The 19,990-nt window shown below is 40.5% G+C and overlaps 1 protein-coding gene across 1 annotated transcript in view; it reads left to right on the top strand.

Moving 5' to 3' along the window:
- Positions 1-19,990, top strand: part of LOC132522480 (uncharacterized) — a 288,307-nt gene that overhangs the window by 128,957 nt on the left and 139,360 nt on the right. The window contains exon 5 of the mRNA XM_060153173.1: positions 14,415-14,514. Within this exon, the coding sequence (XP_060009156.1) occupies positions 14,415-14,514 (100 nt within the window). The remainder of the gene's footprint in view (positions 1-14,414; positions 14,515-19,990) is intronic.

Below are 19,990 nucleotides of genomic sequence, written 5' to 3' on the forward strand. Positions count from 1 at the left end.
TCAAATCTATCTTATACACTGTGTCAACATCATTTTTCTAAAGTTCAGATATAATCATACTACTTTCCTTCTTAAGTTTCTGTGATGGTTAATTTTATGTGTGAGCATAACTGTGGGTTACCCAGGTATTTGGTTCAACATTATTCTAGGTGTGTCTGTGAGGGTGTTTCTGGAAGAGATTGATATTTGAATTGGTAGACTGAAATGCAGGGTGCCCTCCCCAATGTGGGTGAGCATCGTCCAATTCATTGAGGGCTTGAATAGAACAAAGAGTTGGATGCAGAGAAAAAATTCCCCGTCTCTACCTGACTGTTGAGCTGAGACATTGGTCTTCTCTTGCCCTGAAATTGGGACTTGCACCCAGTCAGCTCCAGTTCTTAGGCCTTTGGACTTGTACTGGAATTATAGTGCTGACTTTGCTGGGACTCCAGCTTGCAGATGGCAGACTGTGGGACTTCTGAGCTTCTGTAATTTTATGAGTCAGTTCCTCATAATAAATCTCTTTATATATCATATTGGTTCTATTTCTCTGGAGAGCCCTGACTAATACATCTTCCAAGCCTCCAGTTGCTCATAGGTTAAAATTTGTCCATATAAATACTTAGTCTGGTTTACCTCTAAACAGCCTTACTAGCCAATGTTTGTTCCTTTCTACCCTCATACACTCAACATTCTTGGTATAGTGACCTTTTCATCATTGCCCAAACACTTGGTCTTCTGTAAGACTTTCTGCCTTGAAAAGCAGTTTTCTCTGTCTGGGATATCCTACCCTCTCTTCCCTACTTGGTGAATGCCTACTCATCCTTCAGGGCACATTACTTCTTCAGGTCTATTGACCATGTAGCATTGGTGAGAGTCCACTGTTGCATCTACTGATGGAATATAGGCTTGTCTAGTGGATCTTAAGGATTGGGGTGGGGGTAGGTGGTCCCTTCTGCTGACAGCCCAGTGATGACACATAAACATTTGATAAAATTTAAAACATTATTAAATTAATTTAATTATATTACTTAATAAGGTAATTCATATGTTTAAAACCTGAAGATAGAATTCAAACAAATGCATATAATATTAAAAAATGCTATAAGAAAGCCCATTTCGCAATAAGAGGTCTACAAATTCAGTCAAGGAAAAAATAACATAAACCTACTTCAGAAGCAACTTATTCAACAATAAAATTTGATCACAGGTACAACATTGGAATCAGATACTACTGTGTGTGCTAATTATAAAATATATGAAATTTTATCTTGTAATGGAAACCTCTAGTGAAAGGGAATAAAAGAATAATGCTTAAATTGGTGATATTGCATTTCCCAATAATAAAAATATAGCGTCTTTTACAAATGCAGTCTACACACTTTAAATAAATTAATCTACATGCAGAGAATGTTGCTTCTCACTGCTTTAGTCAGCCCACCAGGAATCAGTCACCACACATTTTCAGAGTGTTCTCTGTGCTCTGGACACTGTGCTGGGCATTGTGGGGATTATAAAGGAGTATAAAGAGGTGGTGCCTGTTCTCAAGGGGCTTTCAATCTATTCTCTTGCTCAGCTTTGCTTCATCTCTGATTTTTGTCTCCTACCCCTGTACTCAAGACTTTGATTAATGATCACCTTCTGTATCCATACCATTCTTCTGCATTGCAACATCAGCTCATCAAGTCCCTCGCTTCAGTTAGGACCACCTTGGTCTGGTCTGTATCTGTCCCTCTTCCAAAAGGGACATTTTAAACTGGTTAATGTAACCCCCATCTTGCCCCAGAGGTCTCACCACTGTTTATAAGAATTAGCACCCCTCATTTACATTTACTTATATTTATTTCTGTCCCTCTGACTCTTTCTTTGTACACTCTCATTTCCAGATCCTAATCCTATCGTTAGTTCTTTACATTTAGAAAGCTTTTTGTTTTCTTCTTCTTTCTAGAAGACTCTTGAAGTCCAAAGTGACCCAGGGGAGGTGTTATGTCACAACTTAAGCTCTTTCACTTGAGTTTTCACTAATTTTCACTTTCACTAGTTTTCACTCCTTATCAGGAGCGAGGAAGAGTGTAACTAAGGGTAGGAGGATGGTGTGATGTGAAGAACATGGAATGGGGTGAGGACTCCTGAAGGGAGGAAAGAGAAGCTCACAGGAGAGGTGGGAGAAAGGGTTAATGATGTGCTGTCTAGTCCACGGTTTCCTCCAACCACTGGGCCTGAGCAATTAAAATGGCTTCTCGCCTCAGGGTCTAGTTTCATGAACTCTGCTGCTAGACATTTTTTTCTAGTGAATATTTATTACCTCAACTGTAATGCTTCATTTAACATAATATAAAAATTGTAGAAAAAAAGAGTAATTAGTAATAAATCATCATCTCATCCATTAGCAGCAAATAATGCCACTTTGTCAAAGTCATAATCATCAAGCAGTCAGCTAGAGGTGATTATGTGTGTTACCCAACTGGAATCGGTCCAGAAACAAACCACAGCTCCCGTTTATTATCCTAATTATGCCTTAATATGATGCTATCTTTTTCTCCCATAAACTTGATAACAATAAAAGAGTAACAATAAAAAATGACAGGATAAATGAGCAAGAAAGGTAGCCTGAGAAACTTCCCAGCCCTGTCGCCCACCAAGCTCTCTAGTTTCTGATGCTGGAAAGGCTGTAAGACTGAGGAGGGAGCTGAACAGAATAGGGAAAGTCTTGGGGTGTTGGATACATGACTATATGGGATAATCTTTTGTTAATGTAATTAGAATACAGGCAGTCCTCACTTTACACAATACCATGTTAACTGAAATGTGTGCATATCGGAACCGTGTCATTGTTTTACATGGTTCAGTGATAATAGAGATTGCTACCACGGAATTGAGCAGAAGAGAGGACGTGGTTCCAATATGAACACAACTGAGTTAGCATGGTATCATGCAAGGTGAGAACTGTCTGTAGTCTACTGTAAACAAATCTTTGTTAATTTGAGATTTGTCAGACTGTTTGAGAGTGGTGGAGCTGATGGAAAAACAAATGCAAAAGATTTAAATGAGGCTTTCTATGACGTCCTAACCTATTACCTGGGATGAAAGATACACATCATGTGGGTTAGGTGAATCCATGGCGGGAAGGTGAGACTTCTGTGCTGGAGAAGGTGAGTGGGGGGTAGGGTGGGGGCTAAATGACCTAGTTTAAAGATCAGAGCTTGGTGGAGAAAAACAGGTTAAAAACCAGAGAAAGAATGCTGGGTATGGTGATTGATATGGTTATGGGAGGTCCAGCTCAGGAAAATTAGGACATTTCCCAGAACCAGGATAAGACCAGTCAAGGCCCTGTGTGTAGACAGGCTGGGGAATCTTTGAATTAGTTGCTTAGGTGACTGTTATGTTAGGATTTCTGACCTTTTGTGGAAACTCCGTAGAGGATCTGCCCAGCTGAAATGAACGCCTTGACTGCTCCGACTGGCCACAAAGTCAACTTTTTGGTTTAAATTAGTCTGAATAGGTTTCTATTACTTTCAATTAAGCAATCCTAATATATGACAGGAATCTAAAGGATTTAGGATAGCTAGAATGAGGACTAATGAGATCTTGATTGGGAGGAAAAGCAGGTTAGATGAATAAAAAAATCATGGTGACCCCTCCCCCCCATTCCAAGGGCTGAGTCTGGGGTGGTGGCTTGTAGCCAGAAGGTTCACAAAAGTCTTTAGTGAGTGGAAATAGTCTTTAGTGCTCCAAGTTTATACCCTGTTGGGTGATGTGATGGGCCTCAACAAAAATGGTTGATGCCCTGCAATTTAAAAATCGTACCAAACAAGATCTACCACTTTCTGGTCCCTATTCTTAAGCCTCACCTCCAGCCATTTGCTACCTCACATCCTGTGTACCAGTCACCTTCCAACTGAATCTCTTTCAGTTCCTTTAGTGGACCATGTGGTTCATGGCCCCTGTGCCGCCACAGAATCTTGCCTGGAAAGCCCTGCTTCTTCTCACCTTCTCCACTTGCTGATCTCCTAGGTGTCCTTCTAGGCACCTTCTTGTTTTTAATAAGCCTTCCCTAACCCCCTATAAATAGAGTAAATCTCTTCATCTTTACCCCCCCCCACTGTCCTTACCTACCTGTTCTTATGTCTTCCTAACAGACTCATAGCTCCTTTAGGGCAGAGAGTAGGCCTTAATCATCTTTATTTCCTCAATGTGAACACAGTTCGTGAACCATATTATATGCTCAATAAATATTTACTGACCCAACTTAATGACTCCCCTCAAGCTAGAGTACAGATGGAGGAGATTGTGTATGAATGGTGTAAGTGTGCTGATGTAGGCTTGCTGAGGAAGGTGTACCTCTAGTGAACAGGGGATGAAAAACAGTGGTAATTGAAGAGGCATGGTTGCTTTGAAAATAGTATCTACTCTCTCCCTGAATTTTACATATTCCAGATTATGGAAGTGGAAAGTCACTTAGAAGAACCTAGGCTGTAGGAATCTTCTCTTTGGGGGATGCTCTAGAGAGGACCCACCTAATCACACAGACCTGTAGGCCAGGCTTTGAAGGAAATTGGATTTTGCTGATGCCCATCATGCTGCAATGTCCAAGTCTGAATTTCTAGTCAACTTCTGAGTGTCATTCCTACATTATCAGCTGCTTAATGGACATTGTCCACTTAGATGTTTCTGGAACTTCAAACTTAATGAGTATAAAACTAACTCATCAAAAAACCTTCCATCCCAGCTCCTTCTCTACCCTTGTTAAGGTATCATCATTTTCTCATTCACCAGCCTCAAATGTTGTAATTTTCTCCCCATAGCAACTGATTAACCCAAATCTCCTCTACTCTTCCCTCGCCATGTATTTTATTTTATTTTATTTTATTTTTGCTTTTTTTTTTTTGCTATGTATTTTAAATCCATCCTCCTTTCCAGTTTCACTGTCAGCACCCTCCTTCAGCCTTGGACTATTACAATAATCCTAAAGTCTCTTGGCCTTAAAGCATTTCACTCTACAATTTATCCTGTATGTTACCATACCTGAATTAGTGTTCCCTTCTCATCATGCTAGTCTCCTGATAAAAACATTCAGAAGCACCTAGCATAGGGCCATACAAAAAGTTTGTAAGTTAATTAAAATTACAAACTTTATTGCAGTTGTGAATTCTGACCACAAAATTGAACATATGAATTGCTGTAACACCTTCATTAATATAAACAGAAAAATTATTTTATAGATTGCTAGATGCTTTGCATTGTTCAAAGTATTTTTTCTGTATTATTTTACTAGATCTGGTAGAAGCTATACGAAGACAAAAGTAGTAATCATTCATGTTCAGTGGAGCAAGTGAGACACTAAAAGTGTAATTTGTTCATTTATCTGTTCTACACATATTTATTAAGTATTTACCATGTGCATGGTAATAGGTTCTTGGGTGTGTCAGGGAGAGAAGAACTGAGTGAGGGGAGATAAAAGAGAATGTGATCCTGTTATGGACTGAATGTTTGTGTCCTCCGAAATTCACATGTTGAAATCCTAACCCCCAGTGTGATGATTTTAGGAGGTGGGGATTTTGCCAGGTAATTAGGTCATGAGTGTGGAGGCTTCATGAATGGGATTAGTAGCCTTATAATGTGAGATACACAAGAGCTTTCTTTGCTCTCTGCCATGTGCGGACCCAGCAAGAAGATGGCCACCTACATGCCAAGCAGTGGGCCTTCACCAGACATTAGACATGTGTACACACACACACTCACACACACATTAGACATGTATACACACACACTCACACACACATTAGACATGTGTACACACACACTCACACACACATTAGACATGTATACACACACTCACACACACATTAGACATGTATACACACACACTCACACACACATTAGACATGTATACACACACATTAGACATGTGTACACACACACACACGTTAGACATGTATACACACATTAGACATGTATACACACACTCACACACACATTAGACATGTATACTCACACACACATTAGACATGTATACACACACTCACACACACATTAGACATGTATACACACACACTAGACATGTATACACACACTAGACATGTATACACACACTCACACACATTAGACATGTATGCACACACTCACATACATTAGACATGTATGCACACACTCACACACATTAGACATGTATACACACACTCACACACATTAGACATGTATACACACACTCACACACATTACACATGTATACACACACTCACACACATTACACATGTACACACACACATTAGACATGTATGCACACACTCACACACATTAGACATGTATGCACACACACATTAGACATGTATGCACACACACCTCACACACACATTAGACATGTATACACACATTAGACATGTATACACACACTCACACACACATTAGACATGTATACACACATACACACACAGATCTTTGGTGTATATTCACACACACACACGTGTGTGTATATATATAAAATCTCTGTATATCTCATTGGTTCTGTGTCTTTGGTAGAATCTTGACTGATATAATCCACCCTTGTGATGACTAGCTTTCAGGAGAAATGTTTGGAGGTTACTAAGGAATGTTTTCCTTTTTGTTTTTCAAAATACTGGGAGGAGGGCAGACATAGGATCTGTCTCTAGTTTTGGACTGCCCAGCATGCTTTACTTTTCTCCCTTTTGCTAGTAATAGAATTCCTCTGTCTTATAGGGAATCTCATCCTTATACTTTGAATGGGGTTGACCTACTTTCACTCCAGGTGTTGGCACTTGACCCAGCCTAGCCAATCAGAATAATGCATCTCATTGGCAACAGTGATTGGTTTAGGGATGGGCAGGCGACTCAAAGCTGGACCAGTAACATTCCTCTTGTGACTTTTGCTCAAAATTTCCAGAACCTGGTGGTTTATTATGAAAGTTGCCAGCTGAAAGGGCAATGTAAGGTTAAAGCTGTGGATGAGACCATCTCTTCTCCTTGTTACAGAGATATCAACAAAGAGGAAAAGAGGCTGATTCTTGATGTCAGCTTTTCAACCCCTGGATGTAATTGTGTACCTTAAATTGCTCAGTTACATATTCCAGGAAAATCACCCCCACCTCTTTTTCACGTTGTCCTGTTAAAGGTGGTTTGACCTGTATTTTCTGACACTAGCAACTGAGTTTTGACTAACAAAGAAATTGCCCAGGAATCTGCAATTTGTGAAGAGGTAGAAAATATTATGATTATAGAGGGGACTGAAACAAAGCAAAAACGATTGTGCCTGGAGACATAAGGAAGATATTACAGCATGAAACACAGGGCACTGAAATAATTTCTCACTAGGATGATGTTTTTGCCACTAGTTGAGGTGGTCATATTATAAGACAGCAGCTAAAAGCAGCTTTTCAGAGCTTCAATTGTGATTTAAAGAATGCATGTAGGAAAATTAAAATAATTAAAAAATTTAAAACTACACTAACTTTTACATATAAATAATTTAATTGAATAGTGTGAATTCTTAGGCCTGCACCATATGATAAATCACCTAGTTAATTAAAAATTCTGTTATTGGGGCTTCCCTGGTGGCGCAGTGGTTGAGAGTCCGCCTGCCGATGCAGGGCACACGGGTTCGTGCCCCGGTCCGGGAAGATCCCACATGCCGCGGAGCGGCTGGGCCCGTGAGCCATGGCCGCTGAGCCTGCGCGTCCGGAGCCTGTGCTCCGCAACGGGAGAGACCATAACAGTGAGAGGCCCGCGTACCGCAAAAAAAAAAAAAAAAAAAAATTCTGTTATTGAGGATATTAATAAATACAACATCAATTCTTGGCCGTTCTCATTTTAGATACTAGGCAGTCCCAACAGCCATTTCTTTAATACAGACTTGGTTGGCAAAAAGTTATGCTTTTCTTGACTAGGGAAAGAAGAAGCTGTGAACTAGCATGGCAGACAGGTAAATGAATTAGCATTTACTGAATGACAGTGTCATAAGTACTACTTTAGAGGTAGGCAAAAGGCAACTGAGAGCAAAGAGCAGAGATATCTATATCAGAGTTGAGGTGTCAGAGGATTCCTGGGGGATAAGCTTGAACTGATATTGGAGGATGAGTGAGGGTTACTAGATGATGGTGGGGCTGAGGGCATCCCAGATATCACAAATGCAGAAGCATGGGAGACACCAAGCAGCTCAGGATAGTAGAAATGAAATGTACATGAGGGAGAGGTGGGAGATGATAATAGAAAAGTAAGCAGAGACTAGAGACTTTGTGTGTTAAGCTTCAGAATTTGAACTCTGGCTGCAATGGGGTACCACTGAAGGACATTAAAACAGAACAGTGACCGTTTATTTAAATCTCCCAAGACATATTTTTTTTTTTCAAGCCAGGACCACATTTGGGGCTAGTTATAAATGCATGGCAAATAAGGAAATGAGCAATTACTCCCATCTGTAGGGTGTTATAGGGAAAACCTTTACTATCTATGAGGCTCTGATCAACAGGACTTCCAAGGAGTGATTGGGTCATTGTTCTCATGGGGCTTAACCAAAGGCCTTGGGCAGAAAGACAGCACTTTGAGAGAAGGAGGCTTTGTACCAGAGGGTGGGTACTGATTCAAATTCATGTGTGTTGAGTCCCAACTGGGGCCTTGACATTGATCTTCTGTACTCCTGGATCTGAAACAAATTCAGAAATGTAGTCCTTTGGAATGAAAGCTAAAATGAGGGTGGGAGAGAAAGGGGAAATACAGAAAAGAATTAGCCTTACTTTAGTGACAAATTCCCAGCAGGGTATTCTTTTAAGTAGCATGTATTCTGTTCTATTCCATTAATTTTAAAAGGAGGACCACTAGAAATGACTTATCTGAGTAACCCAAAAGATTCAGATCAGCTAGTAAACTAATGGGACCCAGGTCACCTTTTACATGAATGATGCATGAGCAGATGATAGATACAAAGAGCTTTGCTAAGTCTGCCGATGTTTAGTGTCTAAGAAACTGAAGGGTTTCAGTCAAATGAATAAAGATTCCTCCAGTATAGTGAATTCCTGTGCTTTGGAAGATTAACTAGTGTATGCTTTTGCTAACAGTTTATTTTTCTGCTTTGACAAGGGGAAAAAATAAAGAAAAAGAAAGGGTGATATGTACACATATTCGAAAGAGGGGATTTATAGAACTGCACTGTTTTACTGTTTCTGAATGACCCCTTTTTAATGTAAAAGAGACCTGTGACCTTATTTGCATTTCAAATATTCCTGGAGTGGAATAGTGAAGATCAATGAATTGATTGTCAGAGAAACAGCATGAGTAACAAATTTCTTAGTAAAGAGAAAAGAAATACAAAGGAGGAGGATAGTAAGGTCTTCCTAATTCAGAAGTAATGGAACGAAAAGTCTCAGCTCTATTCTTGGTCTCATTTTTCTAAAATTCAAATAATCTGTGAGGTTAGGAAGAACAATGCTGACCTGAAAAGTGCAGTTAAATATTTTCTCAGTGCATAATTATGGGACATTTGAATATGGCCTAACATGTATTTTGGGGGTGGGCTGCATTTACCTTGTCTGGGGGATATTTTGAGATGCAACACAAAGTAATAGAAAATGGGTTGTGTTTGGAAGCTGAAAGCCACCTTTCCAGAAACCCTGTCCTCCCTCAACCATTCAAGGCCAGAGGGTGGGCTTCTTTTCAGAGTGAAAAATCTTTTCACAGTAGTGTAAACATTTATATATTCAGAGGAAGTCTCACTCCATAGAGTAGGTTGTATACTAGTTCTATGTCTCCAATAAAATAATCACTTCAGCATATAATTGTCCCAAATCTGGACAGTTTACAAATATTAATCTTTAACAATCACCGACTGGGCTAGGGCATCTTGAATAGCGTCACCTGTGGGATATCAGTAGTCCTGTCTAGGTGGAGCTGCAGTAAGGTGGAGCTGCCTCCATTTCGGGGCAAGGATCTGGTCTGTAGACCTTCCCTTCAGTTCATTACATCTCATTTCCCACTTTGTCTGAATGGAGGGAGCCTGAGATAAGGATTTACCCAATTCATGGGCTGGCATAATAGTTTGCAGGTAGGGTAGGGACTTGGCAAGAAGAACAAGAGACTGTTTGTTGACTTAGAAGCTTGGGGAATAGAAATATGGTTAGAAATCTCAGAATGAGCCCAGAGTTAGATAATTGGTGTGTCCTTTGTGGATGCTCATTGTAATGAGTTGAGTTGTGTCCTCCCAAAAGATATGTCCAAGTCCTGACTTCTAGTAACTGTGAATGTGACCTTATTTGGAAATAGGGTCTTTGCAGATGTATTTAAGAATCTCAAGATGAAATCATCCTGAATTTAGTGGACGGGCCCTAAATCCAATGACTGGTGTCCTTATAAGAGAAAAGGAGATTTGAGACACAGAGGCCACGGGGGAGGAGGCCATGTGAAGACAAGGGCAGAGACTGAAGTTATGCCGCCATAAGCCAAGCAATACTTGGAACCACCAGAAACTGGAAAAGTCAAAGAACCTTTGGAGAAAGCATGATCTTACTGACATCTTGATTTTAGACACCTCTAGAAAAGGTCTCCACAGTCTCTGAAACTGTATTTCTAAATTTCTAAATTTCTGTTGTTTTCAGCCACCAAGTGTGTCGTAAGCCGTTACAGCAGCCCCAGAAACCTAATGTACTCATGAAAATAGCAGCACTCTGCAGATTCTAATTACAACCTCACACCGTTGGGTGAAAAGGCCAAAGGGGGGCTACGGTGTTGCTGGGTTGACTGATCCTGACACTAGAAAAGAAATAGGATGACTACTACAGTGGGAGAGAGAGGAAGGTGGACACCCAGTGTCAAAAGTTAACTGAAGACTTAATCATCCTGTACAAATAGGACCACCACCGACTCTGATCCCTCAGGAGGAAAACCCTGGGTCACTCAGTGAGGTCAAAAACACCTAACTGAGGTTCTGTGTGAAGGCAGAGGAACCTTAGAATGGGTAGGGAATCCATAAATGCCACCTGTTGATTCATGACCAGCTACAGTTTTTTGGTTGGGATAAACATGTATTTTTATACTTTAGTTTTCTTCCTCCTTCCCTCTCCCTTCTTTTCTGTTTTCTCCATTATGTTTATAGGGTGAATTGGTGGGAGTTAGCTTAACACTTTGGTTTAGAGGGTACAGAATATCAGGAGAAAGTCATGATGGAACGAGTGTAAGAATGAACAGTCAGAGATCTTGCACGTGGAGCTGCGTGCAGGACCTGACGAGACCCTGGATCTCTGGATGCTCCTCATACTGTGGGCATTAGGTGATTCTTCCTTGAATATATGAGGGATAGTTTTATTATGTTAAGCAGCAAATATTTTAAAAAGCAGATGCATGGGGAGAAAGATGTATGTTGATATTGAAAAGCTAAAAAAGTGGACCTTTGTCAACTCTTTTGACACCCAGCATCTGAAGTCACTATCTCTGTGTGGGAGATTCACTACGTTGTGAGTCTTGGGGGAGACTGAGCCTGCTTCCTACAGTAAAAGCCAAGCAGGTTCCTAGCCTCCCTTGCAGAGAGGGCACAGGCACATGACCTGGGCTCCACCAATCAGATGTACCCACCCAGAGTTGGAAACTAGAGCTAGAAGGTGAGATGAAGCAAGAATCACAGCCACCCGCCGGCAGCAGCTGTCCCCCTATCCAGTTTTGAGAGGCAGTGTGGTAAGTTTCTAGTGCTCTTATCAGGGTCCCGTGCTGGTGGCTTGGAGATGTAAGCTTTAGTGTCTGTGTTTAGCAGTGTCTTCCCAGGGCTAACTCTGCTGCCTGAGTTCTTGCCTGACCCCCAGCCTGGCCTTTGTGTCCTTCTGGTTATTCTGTGAGCCACACAGTATCTTATTAATAAGTTCTTTTTCTGTTTAAATACCCAAGGTTGGTTTCCTTGCCTGGAGGAATCTGACTGATATAGTACACCAGTAGGGCTCTAATTATCCTTTAAAAACACATCTTTTTATTTTACACATACCAAAGATTATATATATGCAAGTTATAAAATATCTATACAGGGTAAGACCTAGAACATTACCCTCCTTCACAGGATATAACCACTATCCTGAATTTTGTGTTTATTACTCCTTTGCTTCTTAAAAAATTAGTTTTGTCACCTATTCAGGTATGTCTAAACAATATAGTCTTTAGCATTGCTTATTTCTGAGCTTTATTAAATAGTATCAGTTTTGTAATTAGTCTTCTGGGACTGCCAATTGTTTTTTTTTTTAAACTCAACACTAGTTCATATATCTAGGTAGTAAGAGAATGATATTAGTGATATGTTTACTTTTTGACTTTTAAAACATCATATATTGAGGTAGAGAATTTTATTTGTTACACATTCTTCACTAGAATTGCTTATAAGAAAATCTGATAGACCTTCTGGAGATAGTTCTTCTGGAGAAGAACTACACATTCCAGGGAATGCCTTATGTATTTTTTTCCCCACAAGCAGCAAGGAAAGAATAGGTATATGGGACTACTGTGTCATCCAGGTTTCCAGAAGGGCTGTAACTGGCTGGCTGGAGCAGAAGTCTTGGTGGTGACACATTCAAGAAGGGCCTGTGGGTGGAGAATGGTGACAGTGGAGATAGCACTGTATCAGCAAGGGAGGATGAGAGACAAAAAAGCTATGGTTTGCGTGCTCCTGTGCACATGCGCTCACATGCATATGTGTGTAGGAATTTGTGAAAGCAAGAGGCTCTGGAGAAATTTTAGGTTGTATGATATCTGGAGAGAAGAGGAAAGGGGATTTCTAAAAAGGGTTTTTGTAAGACAAAAATATAATTTTCTCTAATACTCTTCAAAAGATGAAAGCAAAATTTTGGTTGCCTTTTAAAATTTTTAATGAACTTCATTTTCTAGAATAGTTTCAGATTTACAGAAAATCTGAGACAAGGGTATGGAGAGTTCCCATATACCTGTACCCAATTTCCCCTGTTACTAACATCTTACATTAGTATAGTACGTTCATTACAATTAATGAACCAATATTGATACATCATTATTAACTAAAGCCCGTAGTTTATTCATATTTCCTTAGTTTTTACCTAATGTCCTTTGTCCGTTGCAGGATCCCATCCAGGATACTACATTCATTTAACTGTCATGTCTCCTTAGACTCCTTTTGGCTGTGGCAGTTTCTCAGGCTTTCCTTGTTTTTGGCGACCTTGCCAGTTTTGAGGGGCACTAGGCAGGTATTCTGCAGAATGTGCCTCTATTTGTCTCCTGTTTCTCTTATGATTAGACCAGGTTATAGGGAGGAAGACCAAAGAGGTAAAGTGCCAGTTTCCCTGTATCATATCAAGGGCGCATATGATCAATGAATTGCCTTGTACAGTCTTGGACTTTTAAAAAAAATGCAGCTTCACGTAATAGCTGGAACTGAAGGACCACAGGATTTATTCTGGTGGCAATTGAATATAGAAGAAACACCTGCTTATTAAAAAAACAACAACATGGGGGGGCTTCCCTGGTGGCGCAGTTGTTGGGAGTCCGCCTGCTGATGCAGGGGACACGGGTTCGTGCCCCGGTCCGGGAGGATCCCACATGCCGCGGAGCGGCTGGGCCCGTGAGCCATGGCCGCTTAGCCTGCGCGTCCGGAGCCTGTGCTCCGCAATGGGAGAGGCCACAACAGTGAGAGGCCCAAGTACCACCAAAAAAAAAAAAAAAAAAACAACAACATGGGAATATTATATATGGCTTCTAATGAAGACTGTTACAGTACAGAAGCTGCTGTTGAGTGTTGTGCATTATATTCCTTAACTCCAGCTCTCCTTCCCTGGGCCTCTGTACTCCTATGGGAAGGATGGGTCTTGGGTAGCTGGTCTTGGCTGGTGCCTGTTTAGTATGTTAATTTCCTTGCTTTGCTGTCATTTTCATTTGTAGTATAACATTAGCAAGAGGTGACTCTAGATCTGGGCTCTCCTTTTCACCTCAACAGCTCCCCATTCCCTATTCAAATCTACCTTGCCTATCTAGATGGCTAGGGAGAGGGAGTTTTTTGTTTGTTTATTTTCTGCACACTTTTGGAGCTCTCCTTATAGACTCCTGGAGCCCCTAATTTGTACATATCTTAGGGATGGGAAGTACTACCGTACAGAATGTCATACTAGACACTTTTATGTCACATACAACATACATAATGTTCTGTTAGAATTTGCAAAGTGCTTTTGCATATGTAAGGTTTCTACTCCCACAACAGATTCGTGAGGTAGGTAAACCATGTATTATTGTCTTGCCTTTGTAGGAAGTAGATGGGTAAGGAGTTTAAGTAACTTGCCCAAGATGACACAACAAGTAAATGATGAGGACAGGACCCCATACAAGGCCTGCTGGCTGCAAGTTATGACCCCAGTGTATCAGTTTGTTAGAGCTGCTGTAACAAAGTACCACGCACTAAGTGGCTTAAATAACAGAAATTTATTGTCTCACAGGTCTGGAGGCTAAAAGCTCAAGATCAAGATGTCGGCAAGGCCATACTTCCTCTGACGGAGCCAAGGAAGGATCTGTTCCAGGCCTTTCTCACAGCTTCTGGTAGCTCCTTAGCTTTGGGCAGGGTAACTCCAATCTCCACATGGTATTCTCCCTGTGTGTGTGTGTGTCTGTCTCTTGCATTCCTCCTTTAACTGTTAAGCCACACTGCCTCTCTCATTGTTCCTCATTCGTTTTATCCACACCTCGCTGTTTGGTTTCTCTCTCAGAGGTCTAGCATGGAGTTTGGAAGCTTCTCTAATTTCAGGATCTCAAGATTGTCTCTCTTGTGAGTAGAGAGAGGTTATTCTTTGCACCCAGTGCCCCTACAAAAGGTGCAGGGAGTCTGAACAGCCCTGTGTCTTCCTTTTAAAATGCCAGAACCATTAAGTACAGTAAATTTGTTCTACTAGAAAGGGTGGGTTGTAGCCAGCAGGAGTAAAAGCCATGCCACTTATTGGTCTAAAAAGGTATTTAGCAGCTACAAATAACCTCCTGGATTAATGGAATCAACAGTCTTTAGGTCTCCACATGTAAAGGGACCATTTATTCGACATCCATTCATTTATTCAACAAGCCGCGGTGCCGGTTTGGGTCGAGCTCACTCTGAATTGAGGCTACTGTCCTTGCTCTTAAGGCTTTCTTCAATAATTATTCTGTTATTGACACATCACTGACCCAGGCATGACTAATGGGTTAGTATTACTGAGAGATGCAGCTAAATAAAGGTCACCTCAGGGTGGGCGGCGGGGGGAGTCGAGCTGACATTTCCATGGTGCAGTGGTGGAGCAAATGGAGATTTTTAAGGGGGCAGACCCCACTCAGTCTTTACAGGAGACTACAGTGCCATTACAATGCTGCGTAATCAAATTTCTTCCTTTTCCGCAATCTTTGTTCCACTTATTAATTAAGTAAAATGACACAAGAGGGTGAGCGCTGGCTGTCTGTGGCACACTTTGGTGTATTGTTAGGACAGCGGTGCAGGCTTGATTACAGTCAGTGGGAACAGTAGCAGGTTACTTATTGGGTAATAAGACCGACCCAGGAGTGTCTTTATAAGAGTTGAAAGAGGAATTTTCAGATAAAAGAGAAAAAAATGTTTTTTTAATGAAATTTAGAAAATGAGGTCAGAGTATAATTTATGGACTAAATCTTGCCCTCTGGCATCTGCCAAAATAGAAAGACAAGGAGGAGGAAAGAAGCCAGAGCGTGGCAACTTTCTCATAAGCTCTCTCTCTCCTTTTCCTGTCCATCTGTAACCCCACATCAATGGATTACCTACATTCTTAGGCAAGGTTTGCTATCGTCTCCTCAGGATGCCTTTTTTCTTTTAAATACTGGAGGGCTTACCTGTAAAAAACTCTCGCTGATTGCTTTTCTCCATCATCAGTTTTCCTATGTAAAATGGGCAGGTGAGTCCTTGATACAGTATTGCCTCACAGAGAATTTGGGAGACACAATGAGTATCAAGCTCTTTGTGTTCTATGCCAGAAGACACACTGGAAACAATAATCAGTCAGCGCAGGTCAGAGCTGTGCCCACTGAAAAGGTGCAACAAGCGTTTTCTGAATGAACAGATGAACCCGAAAAGGCCTCTTCTGTTTGCTCGCTGTGGTGGACCTGAGGATGTGCTGCTCCGTCTTATGGTCTGATGCCCTCAGCTGCTGGGGTGCTGCAGGCAGCCGGCCCCTTCCAGGTTCTCTCTGGTGAGGAGAGGCCTTGTACGAGGCCACGCCCCCTTCCTGGGGCAGCTGCATCCAAAGACTGACTGATGAAGGGGAGCTTTGGTCCTCTCACCCGAATGGAGCAGCATTGAGAGGTGGGTCCATCTTCAGAAATCCCCAGAAGTTAGGCTGAGGCGTCCATCGAAACTGCACTGCAGCCCGACTTCTCCCTCTGCCCAGTTTTGCTTCCTTCTCTTCCCTTCCCTGCCGCAGGTGTTGGATCCCAAGGGCACCCCCTAAAAATGTCCTGCACACTAATCTCTGTCTCAGAGTCTTCTTCCTGGGACACCCAAGCTGCGACATTCATGAAATTATGTAGTACTATACATGCAAAAAGATTTGGGGGCTGACGGAATAGGGTGAAAAAGACATGTGCTACTCATTGCTGCTGAGAGAACTCTTGTTTGTGATGAGAACTTTTATGTGGAATTTGCAGGCTGGAACACAGCAAATTCCGCCAGAGCCTCACCCCACCCTGTGCCTGCTTTAATCTGGTATCTAATGGCTACAGCCCCTTGGAGCCAAACTCTTTTTTTGATTCTCTCCCTTTTAAGGCTGGAACATGTGGGACCTGGTTTACTGGAAACATGACTATATTATACAGCAGATGTTAATGAAGAATGGGCACATGAGGTTAATAGTACTTTTTGACTGGCTTATTGCATTTTGAAGAGAACATTGAAGCTATTAAAATGTGTAATTGGGAAACAGAACCTATGATGCCATCTACATATTTCTGTGACCCGTGTTTAAAGGGTTTCATTCAGTTCTCTAATAAGTGAAGGGAACAGTTTTGACAGTGCCTGCTTTTTATTGTCTTCCCCATTTTTCATTTTCCAAGGCTGAGGATATAACGCAGACCTTCTATGCATCCTGAATCTCTGTTTATTTGCTCTTGCCATTTGCTTGGCTCTATTGTTAAGAGAAGAAAATATGAGAGAAGAAAAGTTATGATCCTTAGAGGCTTTTCTAATTAACTGTTTGAAGGAGACTTTGAAAAAGTGCCTAAGTGTGAGGTTATTTGTATGCCTAATTTCGTTTTTATGTTACACTTACTTTTAAGTGTAATTTACCAAGGCTTAACGCTTGTATTCTTTCAGGGGCATTACAAAGAGCATTGCACATTTATTACAGCCCTCTAAATGGCTGTGTTTTATTTCCATATGCTTTTAAATGGTTATTGAGTGGATTTGGTGCTCCTCCTGTAGTTAAAGTGCATTTTTTTTTATTGTACATGAATGGTAAATAATTGATACCTGCCATATGCTTCTCTCTCCCTTTCTGAGCTCCCCTTTCCCTTTCCCTCTTCATCCTCTTCCCTTCTCTGTTCCTATTGGTTTCTGCCCTTATCATGCTCTTTATCCTTTCTGCTCCTCTCTCTGCAGGTCTCCACTGCTTTCAACACCATTTTCCTTACCTCTCAACGTGCTCATTTGAGAGGGGGTTTTTACGTGAATTCTTGAGACCATTGCATTCCTCGGTGGGGATGAAGGAGGGGGTGAGGGCGTACAGCTTTTTATTAGGTGATGCTCAGATCAAGAATTTAAAATAAGAGAGTGATTTTAGAGAACATTTCTTGAATATTTTTTTCTTCAGATTGCAAATTGATACAGGGCTAATTATTGTTGCCTCTGCTTCTCTGACTAACCAGTGACAACCTCTAGAAGCTTGGAATTAAGGAAGATGTGGCCAAGTGTCTGAGATCATTCTTAGCAGGCAAAGCTTCTCAAGCTGAACAGTTTGAAAGAATCTCTCATTAGGGAAAGAAGAGGATAGATACTTCAAGATAAAATCTAAAGAATGTTCAGTTGGATGAATTTTTGGGGGGGAAATTCCTACTATACTGAAGCCACAAAACTATAAAAATTTTGATTTCTTTGCTCTTAAATCCCCAGAAGGCAAAAACAAAAACCCACTTATAGATGTGACAGCCCACAAACACTAGAAGAGTTTTTCATTTTGAAATTTTAGAAAGTAGTTGAAAATTCATATGGAAATGTAAGGAACCTAGAATAATCAAAATAATCTTGGAAAAAAAGAACGAAGTTGGAGGATTCATATTCTCAATTTCAAAACTTAATACAAGGCAACATTAATCAAGATAGTATGATACCGGGATAAGGATAGACACATTGATCAATGGAACAGAAATGAGAGCCCAGAAGTAAACCTACATATCTATGGTCAACTGGGTTTTGAAAAAAAATGTCAACATCATTCAACAGAAAAAGAATAGACTTTTCAACAAATGGTACTGGTACCAATGGACAGCCACATGCAGAATAATGAAGCTGGATCTCTGTCTTACACCTGTACAAAAATTAACTCCAAATGGATCAAAGGCCTCAATGTAAAGCTAAAACTACAAGGCTCTTAGAGGAAAACATGGGAGTAAGTCTTTGTGACTTTGGATTTGGCAATGAATTCTTAGATATGACACCAAAAGTACAAGCAACAAAATGAAAAAAATAGATAAATTGGAATTCTCTAACATTAAAAACTTTTTTTCTTCAAACTACACTATCAAGAAAGCGAAACAACAACCTGCAGAATGGGTGAAAATATTTCCAAATCATAAATCTGATAAGAATACTTAGAATATACATTCAGAATATTTAAAGAATTCTTATAGTTCAATAATAGCCAGACTTAAAAACGGGCAAATGATTTGAGTAAACATCTTTCCAAAGAAAATAATCAGAAGACCAACAAGCTTAAGGAAAGATGCTAAACATCATTAGCTATCAGGGAAACGCAAATCAAAACCACCATGAGATACCACTTCACATCTGCTATGTTAAAAAAGACAGACAATAACAAGTGTTGTCAGGATGTGAAGAAATTGGAATCCTTATACAAGGCTGGTGGGAATGTAAAATGTTACAGTCATTTTGGAAAAGAGTCTAGTGGTTCCTCAAAAGATTAAACATAGAGATACCATATGGAGTAGAACCCAGCAATTCCACTTCTAGGTATTCGGTTGGCCCAAACGTTCATTCGGGGTTTTCCATAAGATGCAACGGAAAAACCTGAATGAACTTTTGGGTCAACTCAATATACACTCAAGACAAATGAAAACATACGCCCACACAAAAACTTGTACATGAAATGTTCATATGTAATAACTAAAAGGTAGAAATAAACCACATGTCTATCAACTGACGAATGAATGAATAAAATGTGTTATATCTATACAATGGAATATTATTTGACCATTAAAATGAACGAAGTACCGATACATGCTACAGCATGGATGAACTTTGAAAACATTATGCTAAGTGAAAGAAGCCAGACCCAGAAGTCCATATATTGTATGGTTTCATTAATATGAAACCATCAAGATAGGCAGAAAGTAGAGACAGAAGGTTGCCTAATGCTGGAGGAGAATGGATGGGGTGATTGTGGGGTGATAGCTAAAGGATATGGGGCTTCTTTTTGGGGTGACAAAATGTGCTAAAATTGATTGTGGTGATGATTGCATAACTCTATGAATACACTAAAAACCATTGAGTTATATACTTTAAATATTTGAATTGCGTGGCATTTGTCTCAGTATAGATGCTACCCACAAAAACTATAATCTCCAATAAATTAAATAAAAAGGAGTTGGAGCATTTTGAAGTTGTGGAAGGTGACCCCTCCCCCAAAGCAAGGCTGCAACTTCTTTGAATAATAACTTCTAAGACTCAAGACACACTGGGTGTAAGTAAGCAATTATTCCTGTTTTACAGATGCAACAGTTGAGACTCAGAGGGTTAAATGACTTGCCTCAAAGTCATACAGGTGTTAGTGATGGGGAACCTAGATCTCTCACA

Source organism: Lagenorhynchus albirostris, chromosome 6, assembly GCF_949774975.1.
Source record: "Lagenorhynchus albirostris chromosome 6, mLagAlb1.1, whole genome shotgun sequence".
Taxonomy (NCBI): domain Eukaryota; kingdom Metazoa; phylum Chordata; class Mammalia; order Artiodactyla; family Delphinidae; genus Lagenorhynchus; species Lagenorhynchus albirostris.